General features: G+C 33.0%; 1 protein-coding gene across 1 annotated transcript; it reads right to left on the reverse strand.

Moving 5' to 3' along the window:
* Positions 1-411: 411 nt before the first annotated feature.
* On the reverse strand, positions 412-9,970 carry LOC149557126 (elongation factor 1-delta-like). The gene is made up of 7 exons (XM_089831847.1): positions 9,721-9,970; positions 9,488-9,604; positions 8,901-8,991; positions 1,347-1,467; positions 1,157-1,270; positions 897-1,058; positions 412-673 (listed from the first exon to the last, which is right to left on the reverse strand). Coding segments are annotated over exons 1-7 (693 nt in total). The 5' UTR covers positions 9,807-9,970; the 3' UTR covers positions 412-671.
* Between the last annotated feature and the right edge of the window lie 7,865 nt (positions 9,971-17,835).

Raw genomic sequence — 17,835 nt, forward strand, 5'->3', positions numbered from 1 at the left:
AAATTATGAATGCATCCAAATCTAGGTGGGATTTTGTGGATTTTAAGGGAACAAACTACCGAACATGATGCATAATCTAAACCCAAAACCATCCCTGGACATAATTCAAACAGTAGTTTTTTTGAAAATCAAATCAATGCATTAAAATGTGAGTTGTTATAGATTTTATTTGCCCTTGCAGTAACAACAAAGGAAACTGTTATTGTACAGGAGACTACTAGTCAAACTCTTCTTAATGCAATTGGAAAGCCTATGAGATATTTCTATTTACTAACAAATACTCGAAATATGAAATAGGCTTTTTCTTCAGATTGCTTGAATATTTAAACAGAAAAAAAAATGAGTTGAAATAGAGAAAAAAATATGTATTCACCAAGCACAATGAAAAGTAAACATACTAATACCCAGATCTAAAGAAATGGTTTGCTGGCTGAACACCCAATAATATTGGTACCATCATCCGGAAGTTACAAATAAGAGACGATATAAGATTAATCTGAGATATGTAGCCTACAGTACAAATACTTCATGAATAGACTACTACTTGCATCCGCGTGGAAACTCACATAACGATCTAAAAGTTTTTAGAAAAAATTGCTCAACATACATGGAAAAGGATCAAATAGTTTGACCTTTGTCACTTAAATAAAATTGCTTCTGTAGTTGACCAGTTCTGTAGCACAAAAAAAAACACATTATGAGATATTATTACTCGCCAATTATGAATATCAGCAAAATGTACAAATAATAACAAAGACAGCACAGCTGAATTCAAAATTACTTTTCTAGAATAAAATGAGTGAATATTCACCAATAATCAATTAGAAAAACAAATATAATTGACTATGGTTTGAATTCACACTTCATAATAATAACAGAATTGAAATCAAACTTACAAATTTTGTTAAACGCAACAATATCACAACTTTGGATGTACTCGTTACAAGGTTCAGCAGTGAGCTGCTCCTCCACAAGAGTGTCCACAGAGACAAGGTCATCCACAATGGTCATCATGATCTGCAGCTTCTTGATGCCATATCCTACAGGTACAAGCTTTGCTGCAGCACAGAGCCAACCATGTTTGTGCGAATGAGAAATGACAGATTGGATAGCAACAATAAAACAAACAAATAAAAAGAAGGGGAATATGTCCTACAAGCTCCCCAGAACAAGCCTTCCATTTGGATGCTACGAACTGTTTCCTCAAGTTTCTTCATATCTGTTTCATCGTCCCATGGTTTGACATCTAAAAGAACTGAAGACTTCCCACCTGTTGATGCAATGCAACACAGAATAAGCAAAAAATCCAGCATTTACACGTTTAGCGCATCCATAAGACTACTTACTTTCTTTTGACTTAGTTTTAACTTTAACAGATGCAGCTCTTTCTTCTGCAGCCTTCTTTTCCTCCTCAGTTTCCTCACCGAAGAGATCTACATCATCATCGTCATCATCCTCAGCAGCAGCCTAAACCCAAAAATGATTCAGCTTGTCAGGCATGCGAAATCTCCAAATCCACAAAAAATTTAAAAAATATTTCACCAGAATACTAGTAAAAATTTCTGCAATTTTATCAACAGATACAGAAAGAATCCAATATCTCTAGTTCCTCATGGTGTTCATATATTTGGAAACCTAATTGCAAGTTACAACAGATATCTGTATAAAAAAAGGAGCCGAGATTATCCATGGTAAGTGTTAGTGCCTGCTGCATAAGTAGATGAATCAATCAATCCCTCGTGCAACAATAAAGTTGATACCTATAATAACTTCTCGTATGTTGTAAATGTTTTAATCATGTTTACTATAGATTGGGGTATCACAAAAGAATTAAACACTAGATTTGTGAGTCGACTGATGGGGCATTTATGAGGCCAAATAAATACAGCTATGACTTTATAATGACCCTCAGGTTTGTAACGGCTATCTTTTGTATATTCACTCCTTTAGACAAATTTGATGAAAGCTAAACTCAAATCTTAGTTTAAAAATCTGCACGCACATTCAATTTATCTAATAATTCATAAATAACAAGAATATAAAACTTATTTTCCCAACAGAGCTTGTTAAGCTCCTAAAAAGTCTTGGCAAATTCTCCATGACTTCTCCTATTATTAAATCAAAATCAAAAGAAATAAATAGAAACTTTTTCTTAGGATTAAGTATGAATAATTATTTGCAAACCTAGCATGGCCACAGATTTTACCACACAAGTTTGTTTGGCATTCAATTGCTCCTGATAATTGTGATAAAATTTACCCCACATATTTGTTTGGCAATTTTTAATGCAACTCACAAAGTTGTTAGGTGTATACACATCAGGTGGTCAACAAGTCCAACGAGTCCAAACATAACATGTCAACAACACATCAAAAGCATAGGAAAAAAGTGGATGGAACACTCTAAAAATATTGTTTTGTAGTCTTTAAAAGCATTTTGTTCAGACCTTAATAATTGTATGAAATGGTGAGCACCATTTAAGTATATGGTTTTGATTCTTGAAGGTAACTATTATGTCTTGTGCCTCTATAAAATGTAGCTATGTTACTATGCCATAAGAACCTCCCTTATGTAATTTCTCCATCCTATAGGAGCTAATAATCTGGCTTGGTGTTAACTGTATTATCTGTAAGTAGGAAAAAACACAACAATAGCACTACTCAAGTTGCATTCACAGTAACAAATTACAATAATATGGATATAAGTCTATGTCATTTGGGGTTCTTCAAAATTATAAGTTACAAATAGCAATCAACCACCAAATTCTTGGAGCAATGCCAACACTAATTACCTTCAAATTTGTTGTGTACTCTTTCGTAACTCCATACTCAACATTGAATTTCAAGCCAAACCTACTGATCAAACATGCAATTTGACAGCCCAGATCCATGCAATAAAATATAATAAAGATAACCACTGTTCCAGAGTCTAACATGCTTAAAAAGGAAACTTGAGTTGCATGTTAAAGCAAATTTACAATGCATGTAAATTTGACTCCAATAATACTGGGATTCATATTTTTGAATAAGTATCTTAATTATCTAAAAAAAGTGAACCAAAATACTGCTATCCTAAGTCTGAGGTAAAAAGCTTAGAAAGTTTACATAAATGCAGAAATTAAGCTTCTTGAGGGATGTTTTAAAGTCATAACAATCAAGCTTTCCTGGTGTTCACCTAAATTATTTATGGGTGTTATGGTTTGCTTAAAAATTATTAAAATATGCTACCATTCTACAAGTTTTGTATCATCTTGTTGATTTGTTAACATTTACAATGTTAAATACTTCCCTAGGCAATTTATTTGCCCGAGTTTCTCTTACATTATGTTACGTGGTGCTGCTGAATGGGGTTTGTTTGATCTGAGAAAATGTTAGGATGGCAAAAGGAAAATGGGGGTGTGATGTTCTACAAAGTGGTACTGTTTCAGATCAGCAAGTGAAGTGAATCTACAATATCAGGGATCATGTTGCATTACCTTTTGTGAAGGTCATTGTGGGAGCTGATGTACTGGAGAAAACCAAGGTTTTTCTAAACTAGAGCCACCATTGCTGCAGATTTAAAGATAAACTTTTCACTGGGAGGGCCTCCATTTCTGTACAAGATAGCTCAGGCAATAAATTATAGTTATCTGGTGCTGATTTTAAGGGTCGGGTTATTCTCTGGGGCCTGGGCCATGCTGAATGATATGGAAACTTCTGTAGCTTGTGTAGAGGATGTGGAAACATTCTGCCTTGATTCAGCACTTTCTACTGACAATATTGAGATAATCTTCAAAAAAGGAAATCTAAACTAATCAAACTTGTTTATCCTAAATTCAATTTAGTAAGAGTAGTTAAACTGGGTTTTATCTGTTCTCCACCAGGATGCATACCCTGGGTTGGTGACCCCAGTCTCCTACCAGGTGGTACAGGGCTGCTGCAGGGGCAGTTTTTGAAAGTTCCCAGCCCATCTCTTTTTGCATGCAGAAATCCAAAAACATCTTCAGAGAGCATCTGGGCGTGACTGGGGAGAGCATGAGGGATGGCCAGAATTCCCTGAGACAGCCAAGGGAATCCTAGGTGTCCGACTGCAGGCTGTCCGCTATGTCCCAGGCCACTTTTTTATTTTCAATAGAAGGCTGCACATTGATGCTTTAATTGCTGGTTGTGACTTAGATAGGTAGTCTGTATTTGTGCACAGACATTTTTCAACGAACTCTTGTAATGCATCAAAACCTAATGCATTGCCTGCAACCTATTTATATTAATCCAATGCTTAAGCCTTAAGCTACAACATATTAATTTCAACCACCACTTCAGATCTCATTTCCAGCTTGATAGTGTGTGTGTTCAAAAAGCTCATCAAATGATCTCAAGAAACTAATATCATTAAATTCCCTTTGTATCTGCTCGCCTTAAGGGTTCAAAAAATATATTTATTCCCTAAAATTGTTCCATTATGAACATTCATCACACTGCCACCTAATGGCTCACAACTTACCTTGGTTATCCAAAATAATTTTAAGCAATATTTACATTTTAATATTTCATCTTTGTTGCATGGAGTTTCGAAGACTGGGATGGCATGATATGTTTGCAAGATAGAAGCCTTTCTTTTAGGGGTGGCAATTTAAAAAATAGGGAAAACTTGAAAAGTATTATAAATTCAAGAAAAATTCAAATAGAGCTGAATTGAGAATTAACATGAGATTGACAAAAAATTTCATTGTTTCTATTGTCAATATGTAAAAAAAATGAAAAACAATTTACCTATACAAGTCGCAAAACAGCAATAAAGGCTTAATATGTATGCACATTGACAGTGAAAGCATTTAAATTTTGTTAATTTGTTTGTTGATTCTAATGTGAAATCTTAACTCAAGTCTAATAGACTAATACCATGTTTAATGCTTCTGTGATGCCTAGGATGAATGATTTAACAATGTTATGATATACGCATTTTAAAATTTTATATATTTTTTAAAATTTTCCCTGTTTTAAAAAGCCATCCCCTGCTGCCCCCAAAACAGAAATATGTCCTGGCATCCCCCACTGTCCCTGAAACCCTGTGAAATATAGGATTTTGTTGAAAGATTTGCAAAGGTAGAAGGCAAACGTGTCAAAATGTTTCAGGGAACACTCCATTACAGCACACTTCTTGCTGTCTCATAGTTATACCTCAACATAACCATTGCTTTATTTGAATTCAAAATGTTAAATTTCAACAGTCATTTTTGTCTGTAAACTCTCCAATTAGACAATTACCAAGGGCTTTGATGCTGGATTTGTTAAAATCTTAAGATTAACACTAATACACGGAATACAGGAAGACCCAGACACCCCCACAATGTTTATACAGAAAAGCTCCCAAGTAAACTAGTAATTTGCACTCAATACAGAAGTCTTGTTGGTTTAAAATTCAGTAAATGTAATAAGCAATTTGGTCGTGTCAGCTCATACTATATTCACCAGCGTACAATTACCTACTTTAAACCAGAATCATCTCATAATCAACAATCAAATAGTATCATGTCACAAATCACTATCATGATTTACATGCAGTAGAAGTCTCCAACAGCATATGTTGATACACTTGATTGGTGATAGATTAACACTCACACACAATGCAGGAAGACCCAGACACCCCCACAATGTTTATACAGAAATGCTTCCAAGTAAACTAGTAATTTGCACTCAATACAGAGGTTTTGTTGATTTAAAATTCAGTATATGCAATAAGCAATTTGGTCGTGTCAGCTCATACTATATTCACCAGCGTGCAATTGCCTACTTTAAACCAGAATCATCTCATAATCAACAATCAAATAGTATCATGGCACAAATCACTATCATGATTTACATGCAGTAGAAGTCTCCAACAGCATATGTTGATACAATTGATTGGTGATAGACCAAACAAGTGGGCTTGAGTAATTCCAAAAGCTGAGTTTGCCTGCACTGACTCAGTAAACTTAAGTACTATGTACACAGCTTCCAAACTGTAGTAAATAGATTCAATCCAAAGAGGTCAACCATGTTTACAATTGTGGAAGATTTAGATAAGAAGGGTGTTCAAGCAAAAGATTACATTGAATATAACCATTACAATGGACTTTAGTACTTGCAAAAGCTGAAATTGCCTGCAATAACTCAGTAAGCCTATGTATTATATATACAACCTTCAAAAAGGCACATAGATGCAATCAAAAAAGGCTCACCACATTTATAAGAGTGGAAGATTTAGATAGAAGGGTGTTGAAGCAAAGGATTAAGTAAAATTTATGAAATAAACTCACAAGGTGATGAAGGAGAAGTCAAAAAAGGGTATAAGAAGCTACTTGCAACATGTTGATCACAAAAAGGGGGAATAAAAGATACATACACAATTTAGTTTTGGCTCATTTTAAAATATGACAAAATTCTGAAGGATTTCTATAATAAGCTGTAATCGAAGAAAACAAGATCCAGCAATATCCTATATGAGTCTATTAATGGAGTTGTCTGATGGTGTTATAAGCTCCTCAAACATTTAACACTTCAATTGTGTTTTCATTTATTAAGGATATAGAGAGAGAAACATTTATCCAGTTTCTGCCATTCCAAATTCGAAACTACAGTTGCCTGAAAAGGTACAAGCCTATGTCACAAGGTTCGCCGAATTTCCGGCTTCAGGTTCGGAAATCGGCGAACATATAAATTTCAAAAAAAAATCGTATAAATTCGGCCAAAATTCGTACGGCTCAATGAAACAACAGCGTCTGGAAGGCGTTTGTTTATTCTGCACAGTTGTTTGCCGTCGTCACTGCAACCAAGGTTTCTCCTGTTGCCGCGCCGAGAATGGAATGGAGGCCATCAAAAGTATCGTTATGTTATTTAATTTTGGTTTATAGGGTTCGTAAAACTACAGTATCGCTTTGTTATGTTTCATAAAGTCAAAATAGAGTTATGTTATGTTATGTTTTATGTTTCATAATTTTATGTTTTATAAAGTCAAAATAAAAAAATTAATATATTTCCATTTTATGTGTTTAAAGATAGAGTTTTGTGATTTATTTTGTATTAAAAAAATCAAATTGTTTATGCATAACTAAAGTATCGCTTTGTTATGTTATGTTTTATGTTTCATAATTTTATACTTTGTTTTATAAAGTCAAAATAAAAAAATTAATATATTTCCATTTTATGTGTTTAAAGATAGAGTTTAGTGATTTATTTTGTATTAAAAATTTAATGTTCATAAAACTAGCATTATTTTTAATAATTTGATTGAAAAGAGAAAATAAAAATAAATTATTACATATATTATATTTTAAAGAAATTCTATAAAGCGAATTTAATGCCGAATTTTTCTCGAATTTTTTGTCGCTATCGAACTCCATCCGAATTTTATAGTTGTCGAACTCGAACTCGAACTCAAACCTTGTGACTTAGGTACAAGCTAAATAGAAGCCATAACTGATTCAAGGGTGGCAAGGGAACAAAACAACAAACACAAAAAGTACTTGGTAATGCAAAAAAGCTGAAAAATGGTCAATCCAACTAGGATGGCATAGTCTTTGAATTATCTCATGAACAATAGACTGGATTTTATAAGTAATTTTCAACTACCAAAACAGAACAAGAAGAAAGTGAATACCTAATTGATTCAAGGGTAGCCCAAAGGACACCCAACAACAAATACAAGAAACAGCTGGTATGTGGAAGGGGAGAACAGCAGAGGGCTCAACTCAAATTGCACACAATCCATAAGGTGGATTTTATAACAACTTTTCAGTAACTTCAAGTGTCTGAAGTAGGCAGATTCAGCCAAATCAACAATCCATATTAGTAGGAGAGTTATTGATTTTAATATCAGACAATTGTGTAATTAGCCGTTTGTAGTTCCTTAATTTGTGCAAGAATCAACTCCACCTGAATGATCAAGCAGTAAAAATATATCATGATTTTAAAATTTAAGTGCATAGAACTTTTGAAAAGCACTTTGCCAGATATATCTGTTTACTCATCTTTCTATGAGATAATCATAGACAAACTGATGCATCCAAAACAAAAACTTGTGCCTGCATTAGATCTGCACACAAAGTTTTCTGTGACGGACTCACAATGGCTCAGCTAATATTAGACCTTTGGATCTGGACAGGTGAGGAAGCGATACAATTTGGAAGTTATTGTATAATCTTATTTTTTTAATTAAACTGTCTTGTCAAATGTTTTGTAGGTTGTACTATCAGAAACAAAACAACTCAGAGTTCGGGAAGGTTCTAAAGTGAAACAGCAACTTACTCTTGGCAAGATTTTATTTGTCAAAATTCATGCCAACTGTTTGACGAAACGTGTGAACAAAATTTAACAAATTGCCTGCATTGTTTGTACTTGAATTGAGTTAAATTATGACTCCTGACTAATGTATGCTTCAAGATTTCACTAAATTCATATTGCAAGTGAACTATGTTTTAGAAATATATATATATATATATATATATATATACATCTTAGATTGTATGTTTTAGATCATTTGCATTGAATATGGTCTTCTGCAGCTAACACAATGTTGTAATTAGTTGAACCTCAACCCTTGACTGCAAAAAATGGACACCAAAATTATTACTTTGCCACAAGCAACTGATTTTTAATCTACAAAAACAAAAACTTTCAATTTCATTTCTATTTCCTTAAACAACAGTAATTTTTAGTTCAGGCCCAGTGCCAGAACTTCAATCCACTTCAGACTTCACTGAACACAAAACTCGGACCTGCAGACAAGATATAGGGCCTTCCAGACCAAACAGACACAGATGATGTTTACTTTACAGGCTGTCTTCAATCTTTCACTGATCTCAATTATTAAAATTCGATGATGTCTTAAATACACTAACAACAAACTTATATTCATTCATAAACTCCAGTCCAAATAAAACTGACCTTTGATGATGATGGCGGTGGTGTTCTAGGAGCAGCAGAAGAATGCTCAATCTCAGCCCCGACTCGTACCCCAACACCCTTGGTAGAAAACCTGATCAATCAGAAAAGACACCCATTACTTCAGCCTTCCTTTTCCCAGTTAAAACAGTGTAAGTTACCATAACAACAATAATTCTGAAGCGCTGGAAACTCAATCTCAAGAAATTTTCATTATCAAAGAGATGTCTTCTTTGTTTCGCCCATTCGGAATCCACTTCCAAATTAAATGGAGAGTGTTTAAAAAGTAACTTGATAAACAAAAATAATCGAAGAAAGCATGAATCTCGTAGAAGCAGCTGTCATGGTCAGAAAAGTGATCATTACTATAAACACTTCCAAAATGTTAATAAGTATAATATCTCAGAAACATCTTGGCAGAAAAAGCTTCTCAGTGACAATCTAGAACTAAAATAAAAGGTTCATTGATTTGGTCATTACTTCTTATTCGATGCATTCCAACAAGCAATATCCAAAAACTAAACATTCTAACAGATGGCATTCGAACAAAACCAATCTCAGCCATATAAATATCAAAAGAAACCTATTACCTGGGCTCTAGGAGAGCAGCAATATGCTTGTACCAACGAATAGCATTAATATATTCTGATCCGGGAGCTTTCCCCAAAGAGCAAAATACTGTAATATCATCATTGGAAGCCTGATATCTGCACAACCTCATTCACTTCATAAATCCCATAATTTTAACTCCAACCTCAAAAACGGGGTAAAGTAATCAAAATCAGGAATTTAAGGTTTTTAGGAATAGGGTTCGAATCATTACCCGGTGATATAACTTCGGCTCAGGAGAAATTCATCAAGTTGTTGTACTCCTTGTGTAGTGTGCAGGTTGGCGAATGTGACGGCCATTTTTGCTTTTTGTTTGCAATCCAACAAATCAAATGGTGTCAAGATTGATAATAGCTTATTTCAGAATCTCAGGAAGCTGAAAACTAGAACCCTAACTTGCAGATAACTGAAAAGGACTCTGCACCTTCACTACCTCTGCTTCCGCCGATAACTCAAAAGAGAATAGATAATTACCGCTATGCGGTATTTTATATCGGGCGGGCAAAACCCTAAAGAGGTTATTCATTTTATTTAACAATAATTACCTCATTTAAGCCATTCTATGGATACCAAGTAGCATATTCGAACTTTTTAGATATTGGTGCGGTTCCGCTCCCGTCGTCGGTCCATCTCCACTTTATTCATCTAATTGGAAAATCGGAAATGTGATATGGAGCAGTTTTGGAGTGAGGCTGTTGTAAAGTTCATGGGGTGAACATTTCTCAAGTGGGAGCTTTCTTACAAGGAAAGCTTATGAGTTTTAGAATGCACTCGGGATTCAATTTTAAGCAAAAGATACCATTAGCACTTGGAGTTGTGGGAAGCAAAACTGTATGCTAATAAATTGGGCAAATAGTTCAACTCGTCTTGTCTAGTGGTCGAGTTTGAAGTTGTGGATTACCTCCATAGTCTTAGAATTGAGACCATCTCAAGGTTGAATGGTGTGTGTGTTATGAGCACATGCTCCAAGGGAAACTAATTTTGCCCCGCTCGCCCCAAAATGGGTTGTTTGGTAGGTAGTGGAGACACCCCCTTGATTAAAATAAATTAAAAACTATATGCTAATAAGTTTTAAAAGGGAGTTGTAGTAAAATTTTGACATTACATAACATATAAATTAGCATATAGTGTGTTAAAAAAAAATTAAGAGTTTTTTCTTTAATCTCATTCACATGGATCGAAATAAATTAGAAATTCTTTGTTTTTAAATATCATGGCATAGTGAGCACACACTTAATGGGGGACTTTATTTTAAGAATAAAATGGGCCAAAAGAGAGCTTGGTTTCTATGGGGAAGGGTCTACAACTTCTTCCAAATAGCATCCTCATACTGTAAATAAATGTCTTGGGAGTCCTTGTTAATCTGCCCTAACCAAGCATTTGACACCTCGTCTTTAGCAGATATCAAAAGAAATAGAAGCACCACTAAATTATTTAAGAGGCCTGATAAGCTCAAGGTTTGGGTGAACAATTCTCCCTTATGCCTACAAGTCTATAGTTTTATCATGCCTCAAAACCCCTAAATATGCCCAATGGAATGTTAAGAAAGATAAGGAAAAATATAAGACAAACGACATCCTTAAGGTCCAAGTGGAGAAATGATTGGAGAGTGAAGAAAAATAAGTCCTCTCTCCATTGGTATCAGAAGGGCACAACCTAGAACAAAAAAGATATTGATGGCAACTCTCTTGCCTCATTTCCAAATAAATCATATACCTCTCAAAAGGCTCAATTCATCCCACTTAGAAGTTTTTGACATGAGGCATAGACCAAGGAGCAAATATTCCAAGCATGTGTTGGAATTCTTTAGAATAACTGAGAGGGGGGTGAATCAGTTATCCAAGGTCCAAATATATAAATAAAACTTTTTATAGCTTAATAAACCCATAAAACATTTATCATCATGCATGCATCCATAGGGTTATGCAATCACTTAAAACTTGTAGGTTACTGCCAAATCAATTTGCAGAAATGTAAACATGAAACATAACAGATTCAATAACACACTTGACACAATGATTTATGTGGAAACCCAATTTGGAAAAAGAAACCAGTAACATGCTACTCTTTCTCACTCTTCTGAAGTGATGCCCTGTGAAAGGCCAACTCTATTAAAGGTTACAATGCACATTGTTAAATGTGACCCTATTAAAAGATTTCAATCACCCTCTTAGGAGTGAGCCTTATTAGAGGATTTTAGATCATTCACTGGAATATCACCTGGTTAAAGGATTTACAAATGACTGTTAGGTCAACCTTAATCCAAAGGATTTACCCTATACTAATACAATTATTAGAGAGTAACAGTAAGGCTTGATCTTATAGCAACTTACAACTCCATTTGTAGATTACAGATCTTTGTTTCAGTCCTCCATTCTGCTTGGCTTTCACACAGTTCAACTCTAATAGCTTGTTCACCCTTCAAGCATTCATATTGTTAAGCCTTCTTGCTTAACTTGCCAATGCGGACTCTTCACTTAAGTCACTGAATGAAGCATTACCCTAGACTCCTTGTCTTCCTTAGGTTCTCGCACATGACAACCTCTTCTTCTAACCAACCATCCCTATAAATAGAGAATTAAGATATTTTGTCATTTATTCTCCATTGTCCAAATTAAAGTTAAGACAAATTAGGTAGAATCCAATGAATCTACCCCTTATTTAATTTCATTCCCTTTCTAGAAACTTCTCCTTCAATCCTCTTTGAATTCTCCTCAAAATGATTTATCATGAATTTTGTGCCACCAACTCATCAATCTTATCTTCCACATGGTTCACACAATCCAAGAAAACAAACGTGTCAACTCAGATCCATCAAATTCACGATCTTTCTAATAATGTTGATGCTCGGCATTAACTTGCTTTTCATGCTCAACACATATTGTGTTGTTTGACATCCTTTGTAAAATCACTCAACATGAACTAAAGTTTATTGGTGCTCGACATCAACTACTTTACTCGACATACACTAAAATAGACTTTTGCTCGACTCCAACTGATTTTCTGCTCAGCTTATACTAACTTTGCTCGGTACTTACTGTCCACTCAGTCAAGCTTTGCAAACAAACTTTGTTTAACTTGTTCTTCTGGACTTGCTTAGTGTAACCAACCTTTGCAACCTTAAGTGGATTATCAATGCACTATGATATAATTGTCTTAGCTAATTCTTGTACTTCTTTTCATATCATAACACAACCTTTCCTCTAGGTGTTATTGTTACATCATTTGATGAAATCCTCTTCGTCAATCAAATAAGTGATAGTACTTAAATCATATAAGCAGTTGTCTTACCATCAAATAGCAGGTTTGACATCAGTGACAAAATAATGATGAAACACATCTATTATACTTGTATGAATCTGTTTTCAACAGCATGTAGAGAAGATTCCCCTTAATAAGGAGAAGTTGGGATCCAAAAGCACAAAAGATACAATTGGAATCATTTATTATGAAAAAATCCTAATATAGTTGATTAAGCCCCAAATAAAGACATTAGTATCACCTTCTTAGAGAAATCTCTCCAACCCCGAATATGGGGTCTTCGTTTTCAATCCCTCATTTTGTAATGTGGAACCTTTATCGTGACTATAAGTCTTGTTTAGAGGGGTAAAAGAAAATTGGCCAAGAATTAATGAGGCCTTCTTCAAGTACACAAATGTCAAGGTTTTTTGGTAACAATTGTATCTTCCAAAGAGTTGGAGATTTAGTTTATCACACAAAAGTCTAGTTTCCAAATAGCTTGGCTTTGCACATGCAACCTTGGAATCCAAACTTTAATCCCATTTTTGTCTCTTTAAAGTTTGCCCCCTATGTGGACTCAATTATAATCACTCTTTATGGAATATATGGAGTTATAAATTTTGGAATTTAAGAATAACCAAATAGGCATTTTTCTCAAAAATAACTTGCCTTTATTTGATAACTGATGAGTAGGAGATATATTCCATAGCAAGTCAAATTATAATATTGTTATCAGAATTCAACTGCATATTTTTTTAGCCAAATTCATTGACCAATGTTTCATTAGTAGTAGATCACAAGAACCTATATCCTCTGAGAATTCATGGAGTGCTTAAAACTCATTGCATCTAGGTGATGCACACAGAGGTGAAGTTGTAGTGCCTACCCCTAGTTGACATTTTATTATTATTACCAAACTCTTTTAGGCCAGTTTCTGCTTGATGATTAGTAGCATTATCTTTCAAATTATCATATATTGTTTCATATTCAGTTGATTTTATGATGAGACTACTTGGTACTAGTTACTTCATATATTCATGATTATACTTTGATGATGATTATTACAGTAATTTCAGTTATTTGATGATGTTAGTTAGATAGATTATTATACATGTTCTCTTATGGATACTTACCCCATACTGCATGTGTATGGTGTGCGTGTATGTTTTCTTTAGGTATGACGTTTTTGATCTAGTTAAGGAAGGGAGTTGTAGTCACCCGCTAGTTGGGATCTACACGATACACCACTTCCTACCATTGCATGTTTAGTTTATAATATATGTGAGCGTACATGCGTGGATTTTATGTAGATTGCAAGTATCGGGTATCAACTTCCCTTAATTGTCAGGATGAGCGTACCTTATCCCAATATCTTAATGGTAAGAGAGGGGAGATAAATTCTTGAGTCCAACTCCAAACCTTTAAACCAATTGTCCCAGGAAAAACTAGGACAAGAATCTGAGATGATTACCCTTTTGAATTCGTCATATGATGTAAATTTGTGATTATAACCCTTGAGTTTGAACTTGTATGTGGTATTTTATGATGGATTTTCATATTTCATCTTTTAGGTCTTTGGTATTTTTTTGTTAATTAAGTCAAATTAAAAGATTAATTAATGATTTGTTTTAATGGAAAATTATTAAGATAATTTCAATATTTAATTATATTTAATTAATTGGAAAATTATTTAAATAAAAAGAATTAAATTTAATGAGAAAATTATAGTTCTAATTTTAGAGTGTAATAATATTTATTTTATTTAATAATAATATATTTAGGAAATCATTTTTAAATAAATGCTAAATATTATTATTATTTAAGTTAATAAAAAAAATTGATCAATAAACGGTCGAATCTTAGATTAATTATCATTATTGATTGCAATTAATTATTTTTATGTGAAGCGAATTCAAACCCAAGACCTCCCACATAAGAGGCTCACAAGTTACCATTGTGTTGTAGGCTCTTGCCTATTTAAGTTAATAAATATTATATTAAAAACGTTTAAAAAATTAATAAGAGAGAGTAAACAATTACTAAATAAAGTTTATTTTAATTAAATTGCATGAGATTAAAATAAACATTATTAAGTAATTGTTTGCTCTCTCTTATTAATTTTTGAAATGTTTTTAATATAATAATTATTAACTTAAATAATAATAATATCTAGCATTTATTTAAAAATGATCTCCTAAATATATTATTATTACACTCTAAAATTAGAACTATAATTTTCTCGTTAAATTTAATTCTTTTTATCTAATTAATTTTTCAATTAATTAAATATAATTAAAGATTGAAATTATCTTAATAATTTTCCATTAAAATAAATCATTAACTAATCTTTTAATTTGACTTAATTAATAGAAAAATCACCAAAGACCTAAAAGACAAAATATGAAAACCCATCATAAAATACCACATACAAGTTCAAACTCAAGGGTTATAATCATGAATTTATGTCATACGACGAATTCAAAAGGGTAATCATCTTAGATAATTGTCCTAGTTCTTCTTAGGACAATTGGTTTAAAGGTTAGGGTTTGGACTCAAGAATTTATCTTCCATCTCTTACCATTGAGATATTGCGATAGGGTACGCTCATCCTGGCAATTTAGGAAAGTCGATACTCGGTACCTTCAATCTGCATAAAATCCATGCATGTACACTCACATATATTCCAAACTAAACAAGCAATGGCAAGAAGTGGTGCATTGTGTAGATCCCGACTAGCAGGTGACTACAACTCCCTTCCTTAACCACATCAAAAACGTCATACATGAAGAAAACATACACACACACTATACACATACAATATGAGGTAAGTATCTATAAGAGAACGCGTCTAATAATCCATCTAACTAATGTCATCAAATAACTGAAATTACTGTAATAATCGTCATCAAAGTATAATCATGAATATATGAAGTAACTAGTACCAACTAGTCTCATCATAAAATCAATTGAATATGAAACAATATTTGATAATCTGAAAGATAATGCTACTAATCATCAAGCATAAACTGGTCTAAAAGAGTTCGGCAATAATAATAAAATGTCAACCAGAGGCAGGCACTACATCCACCCCCTAGCCTTAGGCTTACTCCTGGAAACCTACAAGAAAGGTAAAACTAAAGAAGTCACTATGCGGGTCCCATTGGACCCTTTCCCCCTATAGGAGGATATGACTCCACTGAGAACACTTCAGTAGTATCCAAGATAACAAGATGCTATAATAACCATAACACATACTACTGTAAGGCCTACATAAAAGACACATGTTTTGAAAATAGTATAAGTTCAATTTTCAATTTTGTCTGACTTATACTATTTTCAAAACATGTGTCTTTTATGTAGGCCTTACAGTAGTATGTGTTATCATTATTATAGCATCTTGTTATCTTGGATATTATTGAAGTGTTCTCAGTGGAGTCATATCCTCCTACAAGGGGAAAGGGTCCAATGGGACCCGCACAGTGAGTTCTTTAGTTTTACCTTTCTTGTAGGCTTAACGGTTGAATCCTAGATTAATTATCATTATTAATTGCAATTAATTATTTTTATGTGTTAAGAGAATTCAAACCCAAGACCTCCCACATGAGAGGCGCACAAGTTACCATTGTGTTATAGGCTCTTGCCTATTTAAGTTAATAAATATTATATAAAAAACATTTCGAAAATTAACAAGAGAGAGTAAACAATTACTTAATAAAGTTTATTTTAATCAATTTAATTAAAATAAACTTTATTAACTAATTGTTTACTCTTACTTATTAATTTTCAAAACATTTTTAATATAATATTTATTAATTTAAATAATAATAATATTTAGCATTTATTTAAAAATGATCTCCTAAATATATTATTATTAAATTAAATTAATATTATTACACTCTAAAATTAGAACTATAATTTTCTCGTTAAATTTAATTCTTTTTATCTAATTAATTTTCCAATTAATTAAATATAATTAAATATTAAAATTATCTTAATAATTTTTCATTAAAATAAATCATTAATTAATCTTTTAATTTGACTTGATTAACAGAAAAATCACCAAAGACCTAAAAGACAAAATATGAAAACCCATCATAAAATACCACATACAAGTTCAAACTCAAGGGTTATAATCACGAATTTACGTCATACGACGAATTCATAAGGGTAATCATCTCAGATAATTGTTCTAGTTCTTCTTAGGACAATTGGTTTAAAGGTTAAGGTTTGGACTCAAGAATTTATCTCCCCTCTCTTACCATTGAGATATTGTGATAGGGTATGCTCATCCTGGCAATTCAGGGAAGTTGATACCTGGTACCTACAATCTGCATAAAATCCATGCATGTACACTCACATATATTCTAAACTAAACAAGTAATGGCAAGAAGTGGTGCATCGTGTAGATCCTAACTAGCAAGTGACTACAAGTCCCTTCCTTAACCACATCAGAAACGTCATACATAAATAAAATATACACGCACACCATACAAATGCAGGTAAGTATCTATAAGAGAACACATCTAATAATCTATCTAACTAACATCATCAAATAACTGAAATTATTGTAATAATCGTCATCAAAGTATAATCATGAATATATGAAGTAACTAGTACCAACTAGTCTCATCATAAAATCAACTGAATATAAAACAATATCTAATAATCTGAAAGATAATGCTACTAATCATCAAGCATAAACTGGCCTAAAAGAGTTCAGCAATAATTATAAAATGTCAACCAAAGGCAAACACTACATCCACCCCCTAGACTTAGGCTTACTCCTAGAAGCCTACAAGAAATGTAAAACTAAAGAACTCACTGTGTGGGTCCTATTGGACCCTTTCCCCTTGTAGGAGGATATGACTCCACTAAGAACACTTCAATAATATCCAAGATAACAATATGCTATAATAACCATAACATATACTACTGTAAGACCTACATAAAAGACACATGTTTTGAAAATAGTATAAGTTCAATTTTCAATTTTGTCTATTTTAGGTTTAAGTATATTTCTGTTTTGAAGGTTAAATGTTCAAGTTTGAGAATATACAACTAATAGTTTGAGTTATGCTTCAGTTCAACT

The sequence above is a fragment of the Cupressus sempervirens genome, chromosome 5, assembly GCF_028749045.1.
Source record: "Cupressus sempervirens isolate cs-2001-9-10 chromosome 5, ASM2874904v1, whole genome shotgun sequence".
NCBI lineage: Eukaryota > Viridiplantae > Streptophyta > Pinopsida > Cupressales > Cupressaceae > Cupressus > Cupressus sempervirens.

Excerpts from the sequence above, each read along its gene's own strand:
- LOC149557126 (XM_089831847.1), bottom strand. The coding sequence starts at position 9,806 with ATGGCCGTCACATTCGCCAACCTGCACACTACACAAGGAGTACAACAA. Across the intron at positions 9,605-9,720 it reads AGCCGAAGTTATATCACCGG|ATATCAGGCTTCCAATGATG; the intron begins GTAATGATTCGA and ends GAGGTTGTGCAG. Across the intron at positions 1,059-1,156 it reads AGGCTTGTTCTGGGGAGCTT|CAAAGCTTGTACCTGTAGGA; the intron begins GTAGGACATATT and ends TCTGTGCTGCAG.